Source organism: Elephas maximus, chromosome 6, assembly GCF_024166365.1.
Source record: "Elephas maximus indicus isolate mEleMax1 chromosome 6, mEleMax1 primary haplotype, whole genome shotgun sequence".
Taxonomy (NCBI): Eukaryota; Metazoa; Chordata; class Mammalia; order Proboscidea; family Elephantidae; genus Elephas; species Elephas maximus.
This window is the reverse complement of record NC_064824.1, coordinates 116,521,117-116,545,462: the sequence shown is the minus strand read 5'-3', so window position 1 is coordinate 116,545,462 and position 24,346 is coordinate 116,521,117. Positions and strand designations below refer to the sequence as shown.

Below are 24,346 nucleotides of genomic sequence, written 5' to 3'. Positions count from 1 at the left end.
AGTAGGTGAGATGAAGCCTCACCATCCTCGCTTCTAAGGAGCAGTCTGGCTGTACTTCCAAGACAGATTTGTTTGTTCTTCTGGCAGTCTGTGGTATATTTGATATTCTTCACCAACACCATAATCCAAAGGCATCAACTCTTCTTAGGTCTTTCTTATTCATTGTCCAACTTTCACATGCACATGGAGCAATAGAAAATGCCATGGCTTTGGCCAGGCACACTTTAGTCCTCAAAGTGGTATCTTTGCTTTTTAACACTTTAAAGAAGTCTTTTGCAGTAGATTTGCCTAATGGAATACGTTGTTTGATTTCCCAACTGTTGCTTCCATGGGCTTTGATTGTGGATCCAAGTAAAATGAAATCCTTGATAACTTCAGTCTTTTCTCCATTTATCATGATGTTGCTTATTGATCCAGTTGTGATGATTTTTGTTTTCTTTATGCTGAGCCGTAATCCATACTGAAGGCTGTGGTCTTTGATCTTCATCAGTAAGTGCTTTAAGTCCTCTTCACTTTCATTAAGTAAGTTTGTGTCATCTGCAGGTCGAAGGTTGTCAATGAGTTTTCCTCCAGTCCTGGTGCCCCGTTCTTCTTAATATAGTCTGGCTTTTCTGGGATTATTTGCTCCGATACAGATTGAATGAGTAGGGTGAAAGGGTACAACTCTGACAGACAACCTTTTCTGATTTTAACCCACGCAGTATGCCCTTGTTCTGTTCGAACAACTGTCCTTTGGTCTATGTACAGGTTCCACATGAGCACAATTAAGTGCTCTGGAATTCCCATTCTTCGAAATGTTATCCATAATTTGTTATGATCCACACAATCCCATTGTTGTTGAGTTGATTCTGACTTGTAGTGACCCTATAGAACAGAGTAGAACTGCCCCATAGGATTTTTAAGGAGTGGCTGGTGGATTGGAACTGCTCACCTTTTGGTTAGCAGCTGAGCTCTTATCCACTGCGTCACCAGGGCCCCATGATCCATACAATAGGCCTTCAATATTTGTCAAATGAATGAGTGATTAGGAGTGTTCCCTGTCCCCCAGAGTCGGGGGGAGGAGCCCGTGTACTTGGAGGAGGGGTGCCCTGCCTGACTGTAAGTCGCCTGCTGCAGTGTGATGGACTGTTTTATATGGCCTTTCTCACCATGGTGGTGTAACTCCCACCAAATGATTGGGTGGGACTATGCAAATAAGGTACTTATGGTCCACCAAGGGGACTGGACAGCTTGCTAATAATGCAAATAAGATTATGGCACCTTGTGGGGGTGGGATCATGCAAATAAGGTAGATGGAACCCTAACGAGGGGATTGGTCAGTTTTGCCATCCCACTAGGCTTAAAATGAGCTATCCCAGAGGTGTAAAGGGGAACCTCACTACTATCAGGAAGAAGAGATGGGAGCAGAGCACATCCTTTGGACCTAGGGCCCCTGTGCTAAGAACTTCCTAGACCCAGGCGACAGAGACAGAGAGCTGTAACACGGGAGATGGTGCAAGATGGCAAGAAGCAGCAACAGAGAAATGGCAGCAGCAGAACCAGGAGACTGGCATGTGTCAGCGTGGTGGGCTTCCAGGCCTCAAAGCAAGACAGTTACAGTAGGTGTGCTGACTCACAGAGTGAGAGAACTGAGTGCCTTTGGACAGGAGGCTTCCTAGTGGTGTGGGGTCCTCCTGGGTGCTTATTGGCGGCGCTAAAGAGCTTTGTAACACTTGTCTGAGTGGGGCAGAGGCCAGGCCAAGGGGCCAAGGGGCCAAGGGCTAGAGAGAGGCCGACCTGTGGGCACGGCTAAGAGGCGTTCTGATGGAAGAACTGTATCCTGAATTTGTAGCCAGTTACTCCCCTAATAAACCCCATAGCTGTGAGTACGGTCTGTGAGTTCTGTGTGGCCGTTGCATCGAATTATCGAACCCAGCAGAGAAGTAGAGAGTGCCGGGGAGGGACGGCTGGTGTCAGAATTGTATAAAAAGATTGGAGTGTGGAGGTATGCCTGACCCCCGTCTCATAGGAATCAGCTTTGAGCTGTTGATGGCGATGATGATCCTCTCTCCCTCCCGTTGTGAAGTTAGACAAGCTCAGACGCTCCCGTGCTGCCATTTTGACACCTGCTGAATGTCAGCACAGGGACCTCTTGTCCAGAACCAAGAGGACTGTTGAGTGTCTCAAAGGCCAGCTGCCTGGAATGGAGCAGGTGCTCATGACTGCATTGATGAAGGAGTGTGAATTTCAGGAATTCTAACTTTCTGGAGTGAGGACCTATCAAGAGGCAGTGTAGCATGGGGGTTAAGATCATGACTCTGTAGCCACATATCAGGGTTCAAATCCTGATGCCACCTCTTGCTAGCTTTGTGGCCTTGGGGACAACTACTTAACCTGCCACTGCTTCAGTTTACCCAGCTGTAAAATAAGGGAAGTGGAAGAGTGCTTGGCATGTAAGAGGTGATGTGTAGCCTCTGGTTATTATTGTTGCTGTTATTGTTATTACTATTATTGAGGCAGCAGGGAAGAGTGAGGCAGGGGCAGGGCTGTATGCAGCTGCCCGGAGGGGTTGGGAGAGGGCAAGCATAGATGAGGCTCCTCTGGAGGCCTGGAAGGAATTCATTGATAGCTGTTGAGCTGCCTCCGCCACCACATGTGTGGCTGCCTCTGCAGCGGCCCAGCTGAGCTGAGCGTGGGAGCGGAGGCAGCGGCCAGGCCCAGATTCCAGGCTGGAGCCTGGGGAGAGCCGGGATGAGGAGGGTGGAGAGGGGAGGAGGCCAGGACTCTCCCAAGTGCCCAGCTGGGACCCCAGGCCTTCCTCCCATCATCTCCTGCCAGAGGGCCTGGCTCTCAAGCTCCAGAGCTTCCGCAGGTCATTTGGTCCATCCCCCTGCCTCCTGGTCAGGCTGTTCTGACCTGCACTGGGAGCCTGCTGCCTCTTGACTGTTAGAAAATGATTCCTCCACAGGAACCGCTGTCTGCCTGCAGCTCCTTTCTTCCCTCCTCATCTTGCCTTCAGAGCTCCCATCTCCAGAGTTGCAGGATAAAAAGCTGCTTTGCAGCAGATGGGAGTGAGGTTTGACTTTAGGAGCCTCCCTGACTTGGCAGGCTGGTTCCAGAACAGGTGCAGCTCAGTTTGTGGGGAAAGGGGCTGTGCGGTGCAGTGGCAGGACCAGTGGCAGGGAGTCAGGCAGCCTGTTTTAAGTCCCCCTTTGGCTCTGTGGGAAACCCTGGTGGTGTAGTGGTTAAGTGCTATGGCCGCTAACGAAAGGGTCAGCAGTTCAAATCTGCCAGGCGCTCCTTGGAAACTATGGGGCAGTTCTACTCTGTCCTATAGGGTCGCTATGAGTCGGAATCGACTCGACGGCACTGGGTTTTTTGGGTGGCTCTGTGTGACCTTGGGGAAATCGCCCACCCTCTCTGGGCTTCCATTTCCCCATTTGTGAAACGAGAGGTTGAAGTGAGGAGCACTTTCTCTTTTAGCCAGTGCTGAAATCCTGCAAGTCCATGGATCTTTCCAAACAGAAGGGCTCCTTCTGTAGGGGCCTTTGGAGGGGCCACCCAGAGTGGAGGAGGGGGCCCTCTAGGGTCTTTAGGCATCTACTGGGACTTCAGCTGATACTGGGAAGGTCCCTTCCAAACCTGGGCTTGAGAGGCTCTTTCTCTTCAGTGACCGCTCCTCCAGGCACTGGATTTCTTGGAACAGAGTAGAGGGCAACAGCTGTTTGGGTTGAGTGGGCCAGAATCTCCCTGGTCTCTGTCCCGGTGGTGACTCAGGTGGCGATGCGCTGGCAGGATTTGACCGAGCAACTGGAGGGAAGGAACCGGGCCAATGGGCCGGCTCCCCCATCACCACACTCAGGGGACTGAGCGGGAGGAAGTGATGTGCTGGGCGGCAGAGGTGCAGAGACTAAGTGAGTAACATTGTGAGTAATGGCTCAGTGCTCCTGCTGGCCGGCCGGGCGGGTGGCTTCCAGACCGCGCAGAGATGTCTGGCCTACGGAAATGCTCCCTGAAGGCCCAGCCACTGAGTCACAGCAGCCTAAGCGCCCCGTCCCTGCCCTTCTTAGGAGCTGGGGATTCAAGCCCCTTGGCCACACTCCCTACCCCTTTCAGGAAGCAGCTCTTTGTCCCACCACTTTAGCCCCTCCCACCATCTTTACCATCACACTGCCATTGCTGCCCCTGTCTTACCTTCTCGGCATCTAGGTGGCGTGGCTTGCCGGAAAGAGCGTAGACTTTGTTGTCTGCCGCCCTGGGTTTGTGTCCAGGCTGAACCACTCAGAGCTGTGTGATCTTGGGCAAGCTGTGTGGCCTGGTTGTGCTCTCTGCCTCGTGTGGACAAAGAGGGCATTGTCTGTTGTGCATATTGTTGTTAGGATTAAATGTGATAATGTGTCGGAAGTAAACAGTACGTGGTAGGTGTTCCAGTAATAAATATGGTTGTCCCATAAGCCCTAAACTCTGTTTTGTCCGCCTCCCCAACCCCACTCCAAAAATTCCTGTTCCGCTGCCTCCAGCCATCTTTCCCAGGTTGTTTATTCTCCTGGTCAGCTCCGCCCCACTGTTTGAGCACCTGCCTCTCCCATTGCTGCACTCCTACCTACCAGCTCTATCCCCTCACTGCTCCCCGAGAAGGATGGGCCAGAGCTCAGGTGGGGTGGGCATGTCCAGGGAGAATTTGTCACTTGCCCTGGCTGCAGTGGAGGGCAGGTTCCTGTGGGCATTCTGAAAGGATGCCCTTGCAGATCTGTGTGTGCTTCAGGGACCCTGGGCTGTTCTTGCACTGCCCACTCCTGGGGGTTCATGCCCCGCTTCTCCTGGGTCCCCTCTCCCAGACCCTCCCCAATACACATCTGCTGGTTCTCCCTCCAGCATCCTGAAATGAGCTGTGACCAGCACCATGCAGACTGCCCTGCTAGTGTGTGTGTGGGGTGCTGGCATATCCCTGTCTGTGTCTCTGTGCCTGTGCCGTGACTTTGCATCTGGACCTGGTAGTGCCCTCTGTGTGTGCCTTGGGGTGTTCTGAGCTGCATGTGGACATGGCTGCAGTGTCACTGGATCCCCTGCCTCTAGCTGATGTGTGCTTTCTCCTCCTCCTGTTGAAAATCAGCCTGCTGTCTGAGTCAGGCAGAGCCAGGTCTTCCGCTGCCCCTCCTCCCACCCCCCCTTCCCCTCCAGACCTGGTTCAGATGCGTGCATCTCTGAGGTCCCCCCGGGAACAAGGAAACATTACAGGGGGGTGGATATGCGTCAGATGGAGCCAAACAATGCTGGTGACAGCCAGACCTCCTCTGGCCTTCAGTACTGCTGGCCTGACTTCAAACCTCTGCTGCCGGCTAATTGGCAGCCAGAGGGGCTTCCTGCGACTCAGCCACAGATGGATTTAAAGGTGCAACATGGAACTGGGCTGCCCTGCTCTGGGTACCTCCTGCTTCCGGGGCTCCTGATGTGCAGACGGGGTTCCAGAACACCTGCCCTTGACATGTGCTAATTGTGCAGAGCGATTACACTCATTCCTCCTGTAGCTGCCATCTGTGGGCCTAGAGTTTTCCACATGAGTACATTTTTTCAAATAACTGAAGCTTGCGGTGTGGAAGAGTCAAAAGCTCAGACAAAAAGTGGCTGTGTTTTGATGGGAATTTTTTGCAGTGTATTATACTGCTCCAGGCTCTCTTCGATTTAAGGTAGATGGGGCCTTAGAAATCCCCTGCCTCCTCTCATTCTGTTGCTGTTGCTCAGTTTCTTCTTCTGTAAAATGGGTATAAGAATGGAGCCTATGTTACAAGGTTGAGGAGGAGAGGATTAAATGGGTTGAGATGTGTGAAATGGTTAGAACCATGCTTGGCGTATAATAACCAAAAAACCTGTTGCATTGAGTTGATTCCAACTTATAGTGACCCTATAGGACAGAGTAGAACTGCCCCATAGAGTTTCCAAGGAGCCCCCAGTGGATTCGAACTGCCGACCTTTTGGTTAGCAGCTGGAGCTCTTAACCACTATATCGCCAGAGTTTCTGGCATATAGTAAGCTCTTTCAATTTATTGCTCCATACGTGAAGATGTTGAGGCACAGAGAGGTGTGGCGATAGCACCTAGGTTAAAAATAGAAAGGAACTAATGTCTACTGACCATGTTCTGTGTTCCAGACATTTTTTACTGATACCATCTCAGCCAACTTTATTTAGTTCTCCCAGCTGTTCTGCAAAGTAGGTCTCATTATCCCCATTTTCCAGATGAAGAAACTGAGGCTCAGGAAGATTAAATCGAATCACAATAGCTGGTTTGTGGCAAAACTGGTATTTGGGCCCATGACTAACTCCTAGTTCAGTGCTTTTTCTCTCCCACCTTCTGGCCTTTGGTTGGAATCCCATGGCCTCTTGGTGTGTTCAGGAATTTGGAAGTGAAGATCCACAAACAGAAGGTGTTATGATCTCTGGGAACTAGAGCTGCTCCCAGCTACCAAGTTTTGCTTAGGAACAGAGCTGTCTGGATGAGCAGTAAGGTAAAATGACCTTTGCAGGGAGGTCCAGGGAGCATAAAAGGCTACAGATAGACTTTGAGGTTACAGAATTTTCTCCTGAGTAATATATGGCTGAGTTTGGTTTTCACCCTGTTCCTTCTTTTGACAAGACTTCAATTCATAAAAAAGGAGTTGGGTAGACACTGAGAAGGACTTCCTGGCTGTCAGCAGCTTAGGGAGCCTGAGGAATTGATGACAACTGAAGGCATTTCTTCACATGTGAGATGTCTCTTACACTGTAATGTTTCTGAAATTTGAAATACATCTCACATTTGATGAGTATACTCAGTGTAGTGTTTTCCCTCTCAAAAGCTATTGTCTAACTGATGGTGCCCCACACAATCAATGGCATCCTTGAGATAAGGAAATGGGGCAGTAAACACCTGCTGTTGGCAAAGAACAGCACATGCTGGGGTGTGTGTGTGTGTGTGTGTGTGTGTGTGCATGTGTGTGCGCGCAGTAGGGGAGAGAGGCCTGGAAGCCGTGTCCTGGCCCATGAGTAGGTGATGAGTTTAAGAAGGCAGGGGACTCTCTGGGGTCTGTGTGGGTTTGAATGTGTACCCCAGCCCCGAAATTCTCTATTTTGGGCTTGGCTCAGCCTCATCCCTCCTTCTGCCGCCCCTAACCCCAGCCCACTCGAGCACATCCCAGTGGCAGGCTAGTACATTCCTCAGCAGTTCCTGAGACCTTTGACTCCTTGGGTTTTCCCGTTGCACTTGGATTTTTTTTCCCATACATCCTTCCCGCCTTACTGTTCTAGCACAGCTTAGGGTCAAAGGCTTTTGTCCCCTAAAGTTCACATCTAGGGACAGAAACCCTTGGTGGGGCTTTAGGGGGTGGGGTGGGCAGCCTCCCTTGGGGTATAATTCCTGGAAAAGCAGATGGATTTGAATCCCAGTGAAATAACAGCCCTCTATGTACCTCCATTAGAGGAGTTACTGGCTGGTTTCTAATTCTCTGTTTACATGTGTATCTCCTCTACTGAGCCATATGGTCCCCTCCCAGGCAGGGCCATTCTTCTTCACCTCCGTCTCCCTCCCTGGGAACCTGGCACCAAGGAAGTGCTCAGTAAATGTTGAATGAATGCTTGGTCTTGCTTCCCAGGTCTGCCGCCTCCCCAGCCCCCCGTTCTTCCAGAGCCTTGACCACAGACCACAGTCCTTTCCTCGACTGGGTTCTTCTAGGAACTTTCTAGAAGCTCTGTTCTCTGGGCTGGAGGTTGCCGCCAGAGGTCATGCATGTCACGTAGCCACCCCCCAACCCCCCCATCAGGCCAAACCATTCTTTTCCTGGCCTGGAGGAAGGTGTGGGGTTTTCCCTGCTCTCTGGATTGCAGGAGAAGGAAACTCAAAAACCTACATTTCAAACTGTCTCAAACTTCCACTTATATAGCAGAGGCCCTGCCGCTTCTGAAAGGAGCCCCAGTGGCGTAGTGGTTAAGCGCTTGGCTACTAACTGAAAGGTCGGTGATTTGAATCCACCAGCCACTCTGTGGAAGAAAGACGTGGCACTCTGCTTCTGTGAAGATTACAGCCTTGGAAACCCTATGGGGCAGTTCTACTCTGCCCTGTAGGGTCACTATGAGTCAGAATCAACTTGATGGCAACAGATTAATGGGGCTGTCTCTGAGTCTTCCAGGCTGGGTGCCTGAGTAGCGTCTGACTTCTTCAAAGCCCCTGCTCCTCCATTTCTTATGTCCTTATCAAGCTCCCTTGTTAACCTCTCTCCTCCATTCCCTGCCCCATCTCAGAGGCTCCTTACTCCTCACCTCAGCAGCAAACCCCAGTTCTAGGCCGAACTCTTGGCCTCCAGCCCCTCGGCTTGCCAATGTCTCCTCTCACTGGCTCTGGGGGGGTCTCAGGCTGCTCCAAGTCCCCAGGCCAATCTGTTTTCTCCATTTTGTCATATGCACCCTCAGCCCAGCCAACTGATCTCCTCTCTGTTCTCCCACCCTGGCATCTCCCCTGCCCTAGGCACCCCAGAGGCCCTCCCTCCTTTAAACTCTTCCTAGAGTACGCAACTGGGCAAAGGTGGCGTGGGTCAGGGTAGAACCAAGGCTTTGGGCACCACCAGAGTGGAACTCTGTTTACATTACTCACTAGTGGTGGCCTTGGGCTAAGTGTATTACCTCTCAGAGTCTTATTTCCTCATCTGTAAAATGGGCCCATAATCCTTACCTCAGAGTGTATTGTATTGAACAAAAGTAAATCCGAAAGTGTCTTCTTCTGGCTGCAGCAAGGGTTTTGAGGTAGAGTGGTGAGAAATAGGGCTGTAGAGGGAGACACAGCCAGGTCCTGGAGGGTTGTCACGGCCGTGTTAGGGCATTTGGAGTTTATCCGAGGAGCTGGGGAGCCATCAAGGGCTTTAGGTAGGGGAGAGACATGCCTGGAGGTGCATTTTAGAAATAGTTCCCTGGCTGCCAAGTGGAAAGTAGATTGAAGGGGCAAGACGGATGGCTTCAGAGTGTGCTAGGAGGCTGTTGCAATAATCTCTGTGATTAAGGGGACTGGGGGTGAGGTGGCTCAGAGGGAAGGTGAGGAGGAGAAATTGACCAAACTTGGGAGAAGGGAGGAAGGTGTCAAGGAAGACACTCAGGTTTCGTGTGAATAAGTCCAGGTGGCTACACTGTGAGGTGGAGAGATTGTCACTGGCTGGGCTGGGGTGCCCAGGAGGAGGCAGGACCATGAGTCTGGGATGCTGACCATGTCAAACCCTGGGCTTAGTCCTGCCCTCTCACCCCCATGGTGCTGCCCTGTGGCCCTCCCTACCCACCCTTGTCTTCTGGGTGTTGTCTGGCTCCTCTCATACTCCTTGACTTGCTCTCTTGTGCCACTAAGGGCTGGCATACTGCAGGGACTTGGTCTATCTTTGCTGAGCCCAACTTCTCTGACTCTTCTGCTCATTAGGGTTTGCACCTAAGAAGCCAGGCCTAGTGTGCAACCTCAACCCTCCTGACTTCTCTGATCTTGGGTGCAGGTCCTGAGCTGGGCCCTTGGGGTCTCAGCTTGGGTTCCAGGAGAAGCGGATCTTCAGGGAAGGTGTTCTGCAACCAGCCAAGCCTCCAGAGTGAGCTGCTTGAGGGCCACCTATGCCATCTCCCAGGCTGGCTTTGAAGGGGACCAGCCTCCGTGGGTGGGAGGCCCACTGGTCCCAAGTTTGAGGGTTGAGGAGCCTATAGCTTGGTCTGCTGGGTCTACCTCCAGCCCCTTTGCTGTTGCTGGGCCCTTCTGGCTGAGGCTGCTCTTAGAGGCCTCATTCCACAGGGCTCCTGAGGGGCCGGCACACCCATCCCTGCCCTTCCTCATCCAGGACTGGTTATCTAGTGGTGCTTGTGTCAGGATGAGTGCTACGGGTCAGAGCTGCTCTGGGTGTGGGCGTGCTTAGAGGTGGGGGAAGTGTTTGCCCTGAGGAGAAAATTCCCTCTGGAGAGCATACATCTTGAGTGGGTGGCAGGGCTTAGAGCTGGCAGTGGGGTGGGGCTGCCAGTGGGTAGGGCCCGAGAAGAAGGCCCCTGAGCCCAGAGGAAGGTCTGGGATGATGTGGAGGGCTGCTGGAGCTTTGAGGGCAGGTTGATTCGTCCAGGAGGAGCTTGGTCCAGGAGGATTTGGAGTACCGGTGAGGCCTGAGGTGCTGGGGGGCAGTGCCTGGAGTTAGTCCTCTGGGACTCCCCTGTGTCCTATCTGCTTCAGTTCCTGAGTCTGAGCCTGTGCTGTTCCTGGCTGACCCCTGGCTCTGGAGGGGGACTCTGGGCTAGAACATCCCCTCCTGGCTTGAGGTGTCCCTGGGAACAGGCCTCTTCTTGCCTCCAGGAACTTGATGCACTTCCTTTCCTGGTCCTGAGCAGAACTCTATATAAGGGAAGGAAACAGCCGGGCAGGCCAGGGAGCCAGCAGAGGCTGGAGTCAGCCCTGGGGAGGGTAAGCAGCCTGATGGGGAGGGCACGGGCCTGGGGAAGAAATGGAGCCAGGGCAGCGACCATCTCAGGACCCCTCCCGAGGCCCAGCCAGGGAGACCAGTGTCTGCGAGCCAGGCTGGGGATCTGTCGCTTGTATACCTGGCCGTTTGAGGCAGCCCTCAGATACCCCCTTCTGTGAGCATCCTCAAGTCCTGAAGGGTGCATACCTGCCTCCCACCTTAACTTTCAAGCCAACTGCTGGTCCACTGTTCTGGGCCTCCCAGCCTGCTCTTGCCTGGTCCACAGGGGCTGGCTAGGGCCCTCCAGATAGAGCCTCAGCAGACTCAGGGTGTGAAGCCTAAGGTGCTGAGCCTGTCCACAGATGAGGGGTCACCTGACTCTCTCGTCAGTCAGGGGCATGGTGGCTGGAGCCCCGGGATCATGCCGGATTATTCTTGACCCCTCTGATGTCACCTTGGTGATCAGGGCCCTGGCCACAGGTGCTTTGGGTGGGGCTCAGAGGGTGAGCAGTAGGCAGAGCCCTGGGCAGGATGGACTATTCTGGGAAGGGCAAGGGAAGTCAGGGGGATAGTCCTGCAGGGTGTCAGGAGGGGGAACAGTGCCCTTCCCTGCTCTGGGTGGGGAAAGAAAAGTGGGCTGGAGGGAGGTTTGTGCAGATACGGATTCTGTTGGAATGGAGATGAGGGCCCCTGGGTTCATCTTGTCTCTGTGTTTCAGGGCTCCTCCTCTCCCTCATGTCCTTCTTCCCATTATTATTATTATTGGTGATGTTGGTTTTGTTACTGCACACCTCCTGCTTGTCTTGAGCTCCCCACCCTTCACCTCCCTCTGGGGCCCTCTTTAGGACTCTACCTGGAGCACAGCATGAGCCTAGTCCCTCTCTTACTCAGGTACCTTCAGTGGCTCTCCAGTGCTGGCAGCTAAAAGTCTTAACTCCTGAGCATTCAAAGCTGCCCATGGTCAAACCTAGAAAGACAGTTTGTGACCCGTCTTCTTCCCTTCATCCCCTTCAAGGCCCCTGTCAATGCCCCCTCTCCCTTCCCTTCACCCATCCTGTGTCCCAGCCAAAGGGGCCTTCTAGCCGTTCTTTCGACACGCCGAGCGTTTCCACCTCCACGCCTTATTCACGTGGTCATTTCCATCTGAAATGCCTTTCCCCATCTCTGTCTTTCAAAACCTTATCCATGTATCCAGTGAGCATCAGGCCTGGGAAATGTTCTCTGTGGAAATGACCAGTGTATTTCCTACCCCTGGGGGCTTACAAAGGCTGTAGGGAGGACACACAGGAGACAGAATGAAGGCAATGTGTCCTTGAGGCTCAGAGGCCGCTCCTCCAAACAGCCTGTACAGGACCCCTAAGGTCTTTTGGCTCTATGCTCCCACAGGCCCTGGCACTTCTGCCACGTTGGATGCCTCATTGGGCTCGGAGGCAGCACGGCTTGTGGGAAAAGCAGGTGTTTTGAGTCAGGCAGACCCAGGTGACAATCTTGGCACTGTTACCTGGGGACTGTGCTGTCTAAAAGTCTCACAGGATTGCTGAGACTCATTGAGATCATGTAAGTTGGGGATATTAATGCCTACCTCACTGGGGAACTTGTGAGGAGTAAAGGGATAAAATATGCACACAGCATGCAAAAAGCTTAGCAATTACCACTTCTTCTGCCATAAAACCAGTAAAATAAAATATCTGCTGTCAGACTGACTCGTTTCCTATTCACAGCGACCCCGTGTGTGTCAGAGTAGAACTGTGCTTCATAGGGCTTTCAATTGATTTTTCTGGTTTTAGATTGCCAGGCCTTACTTCCAAGGTGCCTCTGGGTGGACTTGAACCTCCAACCTTCTGTTTAACAGCCAAGCGTGTTAACCATTTGCGCTACCCAGGGACTCCTGCTTCTGCCATTCCTACTACTATTATTAGCTGTTCAACCTTGGGCAAGTTACCTGACTTCTCCGACCCTATTTACCTCAAAAACTTACCAAGCAGTGTGGATGAACCTTGAAACCATGCCAAGTGAAAAGAACCAAACAGAAAAGGCCACATGTTGTATGATTCCATTTATATGAAATATTCAGAATAGCTAAATCCATAGAGATGAAACGAAGATTGGTGGCTGCCGGGGAAAGGGAACGGGGGGTGGGGGAGAATCTGCTTAATGGATATGGGGCTTCTTTTTGGAGTGATGGAAATATTCTGGAAGTAGATAGAGGTGGTGGTTGTACAACATTGTGATGCCACTAAATGCTGCTGAGTTGTTCACTTGAAAATGGTTGATTTTATGTTACGTAAAATTTCACCTCAATAAAAAAAAGATTAAATAAACTAATGTATATAAAGCAGCCAGCTCAGCTGACGCACAGTGATGCGCTACAAACCCCAATGTCCCTCCCTTCTGTGTACCTTTTGGTGTCATTTGCGGGTGGGTGCCAGGAGTTGCTGGGGCAGGGGTGTGCGTTAGGTGTCAGCGAGGACTTCTCTGCTCAGGATGCTATGAAATGCTGCATTCACAGACTCAAGTAGCTCTAGTTGGGGCTGGGGCAGGGTGCTTGGCATGGGTGGGCTGGGGAGCCCCTCTGGAGGGGTGGGCATGTTTAGGAATTGGTATTTTGTGCACACATGGCTGAGACTTTAGGTCTTACTCGGGTCCCTGAAGATGGGAGTGTCACCCAGTTGGGGCCCAGGGTACTGAGGTGATGGGGGCAGTGCCAGCCTGGTCCTTGGGTTTTCTCTACCTCTGCAAAGAGCAGTGGCTGGAGGCCCATCAACCAAGATTCCCCCTCTGCTGGCCTCTTCCCAGCTGACTGACCTGGGGCAAGCTTCCTGACCTCTTTGAGCCTCTATTTCTTCATCTGTAATGTGGGAGCAATATTGCTGACTCTGCACGATTGGAGGATCTCAGAGAGCAAGCATATGACAGGACCAGACCCAGTGCTGCAGGTGTTTAACAAATGGCAGTGATTTTACCCCTCTCGGCTCCAGGTACCTCCTTTCCTCAGTCCTTGAATCTCTTTCATTTGTTCAGCAGAGATTTAATGTGTATCCTGGTGTACATCTACTGTGTGCCAGGCTCTGTGCTGGGTGCTGGGGCTACCATGATGAACAAGACCTGCTCCCTGCCCTAGTGGCGCTTGTCCTAGAGAGGGACACAGATCACAGATGAGGAAACAAACACAAACTGTAATTCGGTCTACCACCAGCCATCTGTCAAGTTTGTGGTACTGTGGTGGCTGCGTGTCGCTAAGATGCCATAAGCTATGCTACAGGTATTTCAAATACCAGCAGGTCACCCATGGTGAATGGCTTTCAGCAGAGCTTACAGACTAAGACTAGGAAGAAAGGCCTGGTGGTCATGGTCTGGAAATTAGCCAATGAAAACTTTATGGGTCACCACAGAATACTGCCCTGTATGGTGCTGGAAGATGAGCCCCCTAGGTTGGAAGGCACTACACAATAACCACAACAGTGGACTGAAACATACCGACGATCACAAAGATGGCCCAGGACTGGGCAACGCTTTGTTCTATTATACATAAGGTCGCCACGAGTTGGAGCTGACTCGATGGCAAATAACAACAATTAGTTCTATGAAGGAAGGAATACAGGCATAGGAGAGAGAATAACGTGTGTGTTTGTGTGTGTGTGTGTAAACTTAAGAGAGCCAGGGAGGGCCTCCCTGAGATGGCGACATTTAAGCCAAAGTCAGAAGGATGGAAAGTCCCAGCTATGCAGAGAGCTGGGGGAAGGGCTTCCCAGGCAGAAGGGACAGCAGATGCAAAAGCCCTGAGGAAGATCAGAGATTGGTGTGTTCTAGGGACTGAGAGGTGCCCACCCCCTGTGTCTAGGTTTGGGTCCTGGACAAAGGGGGTTCGACACAGAATGAAGGTGGAGAGGAGGACATGGTCAGACCATGCAGAGAGCTCCCTACCTGGGCTGGCTGCCGTCTGGCATTTTAGTCCCTCACATCCTGGTGGAGTCACAAGGGGTGTCTTGTTGTTGGCATTGTGCTCAGGGACCTTTGAGGTTCAGAAAATACTAGTGGGTGGAGGGGCTGATGGGTGCCAGCCGTTGGGGTGCAAGCTCAGCCTGGCTACACACCCACAGCCCAGCTGCACCCCAAACTCTCCAACTCTCAGGCTCAGGAGCCAGACTGCTCTGCTGCAGCTGGCTTGGGTAGCTCATCGACCATTCTGGGCCTCAGTGTCTTCATCTGTGAAATGAAAGTAGTATTAGTATATACCTCAAATGCTTTTTATTAGGACTGAATGAGTCAGAGCGAAGTGCTTAGCACGGGAACGGACACATAGATGCATGCACTCAGTGAACATTCTGTCACTGTCGTCCTGGTTAGTGGATCAGTGGAAATTGGTGTTGCTGGGAGATTCAGCATAGCCTAGAGGGCAAGAGCATATTCTCTGGAGCCAGACTTCTGGGTTTGCTCCCTGGCTTCTCTCGTGAACAATTTATTAACCTCTCTGTGCCTCAGTCCCTTCATCTACAAAATTGGGATGATAATTATAAAGCTCAGGCTTGTTGTGAGAATGAAATGAGTTGATTCGCACAAAGTGTAAGAATAGAGCCTGACACATAAAAAAAGAAGCAAACCAGTTGTCTTTGAGTCTATGCTGGCTCATGGTGACCCCATGTAAGTCAGAGTAGAACTGCGCTCTGTAGGGTTTTCAATGGCTGGTTTTTTTGGAGGTTAATCCCAAGGCCTTTCTTCTGAGGTGCCTTTGGTTGGACTAGAACCTTCAACCTTTTGGTAAGTAGCTGAGCACTTAAGCATTTGCACCACCCAGAGATGCCCACCTGGTACGTAGTAAGTACTGTCCAAGTGCTTACTGCTACTGCTACTTAATATTTTATTATACTATTTAGAGTAGAAAGATTGAGCATAGGTCCTCCTCAGCCCTCAGTGTATCGAGGGGTGGAGGTATACCGGGCAAGGAGGCTTACCTCAGGACTGAGTTCCTGGGTCTGAACCCTGGAATCCTGAACCACCAGCCCTGGGGAGGCAAACAGATTACAGAGGGTGGCAGTGACAGCCCCTGCAGACACCCCCTCGTTTCAAGCCTGGGTCCCGCAGGGGCCATGGGGCCGGCCACTGCTGAGACCAGGACTGTGGGGCCACGGGGCACGAGTGCAGAGTGGCAGGGGCCCTGGCTCTCCCTGGCACATTCCAGGCTCCTGAGCGGGTGGCCCTGGGCCAGGGTGCCGGAGGGAAGGAGAGAGCCTTTTAAGGAAACATTTCTCTGCTTAAAAAAAAAAGAGAGAGAGAGAGAGACAAGCAACACTGAAACACACAACAGAGTTAGTGGACCCGCAGGCCTGGAATGCACAGCTGTGGGTGGAGCGTGGAGGAAGCCGCTGGGGGGCAGCAGGCCGCCTTCGAGGGGTGCCCACAGCCCTCAGCCTGGGCTTGACAGCTCCCTCCAAGACTGAGGTCCTTAGTGGGGACAGGGGAGGAGCCTGGGGTCAGGACACCTGGGTCCCTGGTTCTTTCCACTGTCTAGGCTGGGCCTGGGAGAGAGGCCCTCACGCTTGTCTTGGAGAACACCTGTCCATTCTGCCCCCGCCTAAAAATATATCCTTATCCCCTCCCTTGCTTCCCTGGATGGAGCCTAGAAACCCACCTTGACTTAGCAGAGGGAGAGGCTGATGGATGTGGATGGGGTTTGCCTAACTTTGGGGTGCAATGGGGGTAGCAGGCAGCAGCCCTTCTCTGCAGCTTCTTCCTACATTCAGAAGAAAGGAACCTAGCAAGGGAGCCGTTCTGTTACACCCTCTCCCACCCTGGACCTGAGGCACCCATGGATGTTAGACTGTGTGGAGAGGAGACACTGGGGACCTGGCACCACAAGGTTGAAATCTCACAACCCCCAGGGTGGGGTTTGAGGGCTTCTGTCCTGAAGGTACCTGACAGGGACATCCTTGTCCCTGAGGCTGAGACCTGATGGGCAGGGCCAGCAGGGAGTCCTGAGGGTCACAACCAGCTCCTGGAACTGACCCTTCCCTCCTGCTCTTTCACTGAGTACCCCCTCCCTCATCCCTGAGCCAGTTCCCTCCAGAGGCCTCTTCTAAGAAAACAGCTGTTCATGGCCCTGTGTTTGTGTGTGTTTAGAGCTTTGGAGCTCTGGGATCATGTCCCCCACGTTTCCTCAGTCTCCTGAAAAGTGGGCATTGGGTGATACGACCCCCTTCATGTCTAGTCTTGGGCTGAGACTTCCAGGCCACTTATCAGCTGTGTGACCTTGGGTGAGTTGTTTAACCTCTCTGTGCCCCCACGAACTGAGGATAATAGTAGTACCTGCTTCACTGGGTTGTTGAAAGGATTAAATGAGTTAACACAGGTAAAGCATTTATAATAATGCATAGAATATGTATTCAGTGCATGTTAGATATTGTTCTCTTTTATTATTTTTTTTTTTATGGCCTCATATATGATTCTCCCAACAGTCTTGGAGACATGATTTGAGGGTGAAAGATATTAAGACTCAATTCAGGCCTCTTTGCTGGAGAATGAGTTGGGCAGGGATCCTGTAGCTTGGCTGGGTCAGGAACCCAGAGGAGCTAGCTACCAGCCCCATCCACCCCTTCTGGAGCTCAGAGTACACCACCATGCGGGTGTTGTCCTGGTCTGGGTTCATGTGTCAAGCTTGAATGTCCCTTGGGCTGGTGGAACGACAGGACAGGGCTAGGTGGAGGGAGGATCCAGCCAAGTGTGGCCACTACTGATCAGCCGGCCCCAGCCAGGGCTGTGAGCTGTCACCATACCATTCCACCAGGGTGGTGGTGGTGGGGGCTGTCCTCTGCCCGGGGAGGCAGCTACCCCCTGTCTGGCCATCCATGGCTCGTGCCCAGACGCCCTTGTGCCAGAGGGAGAATGTCCTCCCCCCCAGCCCTTTGTCCCCTGTGTGGGCCCCTGCCTGGTGTTCGGGTCGGGAATTGGAGCCAAGGTTGAGAACTGAGCTCCAAGAAAAACGTGTCCCGGCTGGAAAAGGCTAGAAAAAAAGGAGCACATTTAGCCTCTGATAAATGCCCCTGCTAATTGTCAGGGTAATGGCTTGGCTGCCTGGCTGGCAGGGGGAATGTTATCTCAGGGAAGGGAGCAATCAAGTCCTCCCTCCCCTGCCGCAGCTCCCCCGCCCCCTCCCTCCCTCTGTCTGGAGCCCCAAGTTGCCATCTCCTTCTCTGGTTCCAAGAGGAAGAGGAGGAGGATGTAGCTGACAGTAGTAGCTCACCCATACAGGGTGTTTTCAGCCCTCACAGCCTTCCACAGCTCTCAGCGACTCGCTGGCCTTCTCTGGAAGTGCTGGCAGAGGCCCCTTGCCAGCCGATTTCCCACATGCTCCGGAAACATTGCCAGAGCGAGTAAGGAGCTGCCTGCAGCTCTGACCTTTGGGTGAGATACCTTGGCATTGAAGAGGATACAGGAGATGACTTTTCCTTTTCTAGAGATCTTAAAAATTAAAAAAAAAAAAAAAAAAATTAAAGCAAATCCTGACAAAAAAAAATAGGGAGTCCCTAGGTGGTAAAAATGGTTAAGAGCTCAACTACTAGCAGAAATTTTGGTGGTTGGAATCCACCAGAGGTGCTGTGGAGGACAGGCCTGGCAATCTGCTTCTGAAGGTCACAGCCTTGAAAACCCTATGGAACAATTTTACTCTGTACTCATGAGGTCGCCATGAATTGGAACGGACTCGAAGGTGACTACCATCACCAACAACATAGAAAAATTAGAAAACAGAGAAAAGAAAAAAAAAAGTTCCTCTTCTTGTTACCTTAACCCAAATGTTATTAAGATGCTGGTGTATTGACCTCGAGCCTTTCAGCTTATGCCTATTTTTGACAGACTTTTAATTGTGATGTACATTTCATTTTTGCTTTCTGCCCCTCCCGCCACTGAGCATTACTGCCTTCCCATTTTTCCATGTTTCGGCTTCATCTTCTGAAAAGCTTTCAAATTGGAGGTCTCAGTGGTGTCCAGCATGGAGATGGGGGCATGGAATGATCTCGAGAGCTTCTGGTTTCTATGGAGATGAAGGATGCTAACCTTGGCCTTTCTCTGCTCCTCCCACAGGTGGCTGCCCCCTGCGTTCCTCCGTCTAGCCATGAACTGGTGGTAAGTGACGGTCCATTCCTGCCCCACTGGGTCCCCCCTCCCTCTTTCCTCAGCTTCTCAGTGTAGCTTACTGTAGAGCCCGGCATGTTGGTAGCAGGGGTGCTGGGCAATTAGGTAAGAAAGAGGAGGGGGCGACTGGCCCTAGTCTGAGGCTGGGCTTGGAGGAAATGAGTCATGAAGTCCCTTCTGATGAGATGCAGGGCCTCCTATTTCCAAATCTTGAGATGTAGGTCCTTGGAAAAACCCATAAAAGGACATCTTGAGTGTCCAGGCTTGGCCAGGTGCCTGGTGTCCTGGGGTTAAAGGACAAGGGGTTGCTGTGGCATCTCCTTCCCTCTGTCTGGTCTCAGGCTGGGAGGCTGGGAGATGGATGGCATGACATGCTGAGTCCATCCACCTGGGCAGTGTCTCAGATCCAGGTGGCCTTGACCTGACTCTGACTCTGCGTTTCTGCTGTCTCTCCACTCCCCCCTCGCCCTCACCATCAGGCATCTAGACTAGTGTGGACAGGGGTGGGATGCCTGTAAGTTGTGGGCTGTGGAGAGGGCGCCTGCTCCAGATTGATCCCAGCTGGCCTGATTTGGAATGTTCAGAGCTTTCCTCCCTGGCTTCTCACTACCCTCCTACCCTTCAGCGGTCCCTTCTGCTCCCTGACCTACCGCTGAAGCAGGCAGGACTCTGGAGGCGAGGGTCTGCCTGCGTGCACATGTGTGTGTTTCCATGTGTGCATGTGTGTGTTGGTGTGTGATGGAGGGGGCACCATGTGGATGCCATTGGATTGGCTGGTGCCGAGGGGCCTGTGGTGGTACTGACCTTGGTGGGAACCTGGGAAGGGGGCAAGAGTATCTTGGGGGCCCAGGTGGTTGTGGGTATTTGCACACTTGTGCAGTGATGTGCTTGGTCTGAGCTTGGAGCTCTGTGTCAGGCCACCTCCAGCCCTGGCTCCAGCATTCAACTCCTGTGTAATGGTTCCTGCCCTCTTTCGGGACCTCAGTTTCCCTTTTCATCAAAGAGTGGAGTTGATACCCCAAAGGCTTTCTCAATGCTGACAAATATTCCCACCTGGCCTCCTTGCTCAGAGTTGAGGACAGATGCAATAAAGTATGCTAATGTGCTTTGGGCGTACTGGTGGTGCAGTGGTTAAGTATTTGGATGCTAACCAAAAGGCTCGTAGTTTGAACCCACCAGCTGCTCCTTGGAAACCCTATGGAGCAGTTCTACTGTGTCCAATAGGGTTGTTGGGAGTCAGAATTGACTCAATGGCAATGGGTTTTTTGGCTGGTAAGATGCTTTGACTTCTTAGGGCCTGACCTTAGCTGCTCTGTGTAGCCTGGCCTAGGCCCCACCCATCTATTCACCTTTATGGCGGCGGGGGGTGGGGGGGGGCCTCCTCTAGCCCCACTGGGGTCAATCCTTCTGGGCTGAGTAGAGCCCCGTTGCTCCAGGAGTGGAGTGTTATTTGCATGGAGCCCAGGTGGGGGCCATCTGACAGTTGGCGGGGGGGGGGGGGCAGAGGGCAGGCCTGGCGGGAGCTATTGGTGCTTTGGGATTGCAGAGGGAGCCAGTGGGAGCCCGAGGAGGGTGGGAGGAGGGGGACAGGGAGGGTGAGCCTATGTCTTTCATCATTCCAAATGAACCGCCACCTCATCGGCCAGCCGCTGAGAACAGAATGTCCTTGGCTGCTCCAGAGAGGCTGGGGGATCCAGGGTTTAGGGACTGCCAGGCCAAGTCTCGTGAGCTTTGTTTACATGAGGAGGGGTCAGGGGTTGGGATAAAACGGAATAGGGGAATAGGTTGGCATTCCAGCTGGAGGAATTCAGTTAGATCCCAGACAGGACTCCTGCCTGAGCAAGATTGTAGAATCTGTGCATCTCTGTGATGTGCTCACCTGTGCAGGGGAGCGCCGACCTTGTGGAGGGTGGCTCAGCCACCACTGGGTGTTCAGTGGTCCTTCTCTCCCCTGCCCTGAGTCAGGACCCCCTCCCTTCTCAGTGGTCAAGAGTGAAGTAGTTAGACTACTCCCTCTGGATCCCGGCTCCCCCACCCGCTGGTGTGTGACCATGGATATGTAGCTTAACTCCCAGGGTCTCAGTTTCCCCTTTTCAGAATGGGATTTAATAAGGTGGTGTAGTGGCTAAGTGCTACGGCTGCTAACCAAGAGGTCAGCAATTCAAATGCTCCAGGCGCTCCTTGGAAACCATGGGGCAGTTCTACTCTGTCCCATAGGGTTGCTATGAGTCGGAATCAACTCGACAGCAGTGGGTTTGACCCTGTAGGCTATTAAAAATATGAAAGGAGCAAATTAATCTGTTGAATTAATTTGTATACTGATGGTGTCCACCTCACTGGGAGTCCAGGCCCAGGTTCTCTTATTGGCTACACAGCCCCACACGACAGGTGTGCTCTCTGACCTCATCTCCTTGTAGGACTCTCTCCCTCACTCACTGCTCCAGCCACACTGGCCTTCTTGCTATTCTGTGAACATACCAGGCAAGATGCTGCCTCAAGGCCTTAGCACCTGCTTTCCCTCTCCTTGGTGTGCTCTTCCTCCAATACCTGCAAGGCTCTTTTCCTCCACCTGGATGTCAGCATTTCCCCTCCCCCAGCAACTGTAACTCCCTTGCCTGCTTTCTTTGCCCCTAACACTTATCACTGCTGATACATTATATCTTACTTATTTGTGTTGTTTCTGGACTGCCTTCCGCCGTATCTGTATGTAAGCACTATGAGGGTAAGATTTTTATCTGTTTTATTGGTTGCTGTATCTCTGTCACCTGGCACACAGTAGGGCTCAATACATATTTATTGAATGGCCAGAAGTGAAACCTTCAGCCCAGTGCCTGGCATACAGGAGGCGTTCAGTAAGCAGGACTGCTGTTAGCCTTGTTCCCTAGCTGGCTGGTGGGTAGGGCTTTGAGTTCCCAGGGAGGGATCTACCAGGGGAGCCTGCTGGTGGCTCTCTTGCTTTCCTGGGGAGTGGGAAAGTGGCCCAGGGGAAGCTGGGAGAAAGCGTGGCTTCCCCAGAGAGCACTCAGCACCTGTTTCCTCACAGGGTGAGGCAAGTGCTTTGAACAGGTTCACAAGAGGGAGGAAAGGGCGGGTTTGCATTTCTCCTTCCTTTTCCATTTGCTGCCTGCCCTCCAGCCTTCCTAGCGCTGGTCTCCTGCCTCCCCGCCCTCCTCGCTCTTCCCTCCTGCTGTGTCTGTGGTCTGTCTGTCCCTCTGTCCTGCTTTCTCCATGTCTCAGGTTGGCTCTTGCTCTCCCTCTGGCCTTCTCACCCTTCTTCTTTCAGTTCTCCTCTTCTGGGATTGGTATCCCACCCCCACCCCTGGGCACAGAATTTCGAGGTCCTTTTCGGCCAAATGCATTTTCTAGCCTGTGCTGGGCCAGCCAGGGCAAAAGCTGCTTAATCTTCAACTGATGTTTTTGTCTTACTCAACAGATGTTGCCCAAGGCCTTGGGTAGAAAGGTCCTAAGGTCACGTCCCTCTTGTGGTGTCCAGCGGTGGGGGCAGGATGGAGAGGGGAGAGGGCTTGTTTGCTGTGGGACACTCCTGATCCTTGGAAAGAGCTGAAGCAGCTTTTTTCAACTCTTGAAAATAAGTGTCAAAAGGAGTTTCCCCGAGGGTGATAGCCAAATAGAGCGGCTGGCCACCAAGGTCACCAAATGGCCAGCCCTCTTGCCCAGCAGCCTGGCCCCCTGACCCTGGCACACCCAGGAGAACCTGTGCACACTGCTGCTGCTCACACAGGGCCAGCCCCAAGGCAGGTGCTGGAATTATCCTTGTAGAGTGAAGTGGGGGTCCAGGTAGGGGGTCTGGGTGGAGCAGGTTGGGGGGTGGCAGTGTCAGGCTGGTTTCACCCGTAATAGTAATAATAATCAGAAACCAAAACCAGTTGCCACAGAGTCCCTTCCGATGCATTGTGGCCCCATGTTGTCAGAGTAGAACTGCTCCGTAGGGTTTTAAATGGCTGTGACCTTTCGGAAGTAGGTTGCCAGGCCTTTTTCTGAGGTGCCTTTGGGTGAATTTGAACCTAACCTTTTGGTTAGTAGTCAGGTTAACAATTTATGCCACCCCGTAAAAACCCGTTGCCATCGAGTCAATTCCGGCTCTCAGTGGCCCTATAACACAGAGTAGAACTGCCCCATAGGGTTTCCAAAGAATGGCTTGTGGATTTGAACTGCTGGTCTTTCGATTAGCAGTTGTAGCTCTTGACCACCATGCCCCCAGGGCTCAGTTATATCACCCAGGGACTCTATAATAGTAATAGTAGCAACAGCAAAAGGTTAACCCTTTTATAGAATTTTCCATTTGCAGAGCTTTATTGTGAAAGTTTTACAAATATCAATACCATTAACCCGAACAACAACCCAATGGGGAAGGTACTATTACTATTCCAGTTTCGCAGATGAAGACCTGAGGCCCAAAGCCACGGAGGAGCTAGGGTTTGAGTCAGTGGTTTGGCCCCCGAGTCTGCCCTCCTAACCACAAATGTCACTCTCACCTGCATAGCACCTGTGGTTTTCAAAGCCTTTCCCCTGACATGGGGTCATCGGAACCCACAGTGACTCGTGAGGGAGTGGGGCAGGTGTGATCTCACCTGGGCTTGGCAGGAGGAGCAAATTGTGCAGAGGAGAAAAGTGCAGCTCAGAAAAGCGAGGTGACTTGTTCATGGTCACGTGCCTAGCCAGTGGCAGGGGCTGGACTGGGAGTGGAGTTTTGGACTCCTGTTCTGCTTTCTCTCCCTGGTACCCTTGGTGCTTGGTCTGGGTGTAAGGACCCAAGGTTGTGAGAGGGTAGGCTTCTCCCGGGTACTTTCATTCTAAACAGGGCAGACCACTGTTCAGCTTGTCATTTTCTGTGTCTGCCAGTGGGCCTGGGATTTAGGGGATGGCCTGTCTACCCATCTATCTGTTCAGCCATTCCATCAACAAACATTTATTTGTGGAAACTCTGGTGGCATAGTGATTAAGAGTTCAGCTGCTAACCAAAAAGTCGGCAGTTCGAATCCACCAGGCGCACCTCAGAAACCCTGTGGGACAGTTCCACTCTGTCCTATAGGGTCTCTATGAGACTCGATGGCAATGGGTTTGGTTTTTTTGGTTTATGTGCCAGGCAGGGAGGGGGCAGGAGTCCCTGCGTGGCACAGATGGTTAAGTGCTTGACTGTTAACCAAAAGGTTGGCATTTTGAACTGAACTAGTAGTATCTCAGAAGAAAGGCCTGGTGATCTGCTTCCCATAGGTCATAGCCATGAAAACCCCATGAAGCACAGTTCTTTTTTAAATAATTTTTATTGTGCTTTAAGTGAAAGTTCACAAATCAAGTCAGTCTCTCACACAAAAACTTACATACACCTTGCTACACACTCCCAATTGCTCTCTCCCTAATGAGACAGCCCGCTGTCTCCCTCCACTCTCTCGTTTCCTGTCCATTTCGCGAGCTTCTAACCCCCTCCACCCTCTCATCTTCCCTCCAGGGAGGAGATGCCAACATAGTCTCCAGTGTCCACCTGATCCAAGGAGCTCACTCCTCACCAGCAGCCCTCTCCGTGGAGCATAGTTCTGCTCTGCAACACTTGACGTCGTCATGAGGCAGAATCGATTCAACGATAACTGGTAGCATGCCAGGCACTTTTTTATGTGCTAGGGCTGTGGTGTATTTTCTGCCGAGTGTCAGGCTTCCTGAAAGCAGGAGGGGATGGAGTAAGCAGGGAGCCACCGAGTGGAGAAGACTTCAGACACCATCTAGTTCAATCTTGCTCTTTTGCAGATGAGGAAACTGAGGCCCTGGGATTTTTAAATGACTTTTC

The 24,346-nt window shown here is 52.2% G+C and overlaps 1 protein-coding gene across 7 annotated transcripts in view; it reads left to right on the top strand.

Moving 5' to 3' along the window:
• The window catches only part of TNS1 (tensin 1), a 254,365-nt gene that overhangs the window by 108,700 nt on the left and 121,319 nt on the right, over positions 1 to 24,346 (top strand). For all 7 annotated transcript variants that reach the window (XM_049888124.1, XM_049888125.1, XM_049888126.1 and 4 more), the window contains one exon: positions 18,493 to 18,534. In XM_049888124.1, coding sequence (XP_049744081.1) covers positions 18,493 to 18,534 — 42 coding nt within the window. The remainder of the gene's footprint in view (positions 1 to 18,492; positions 18,535 to 24,346) is intronic.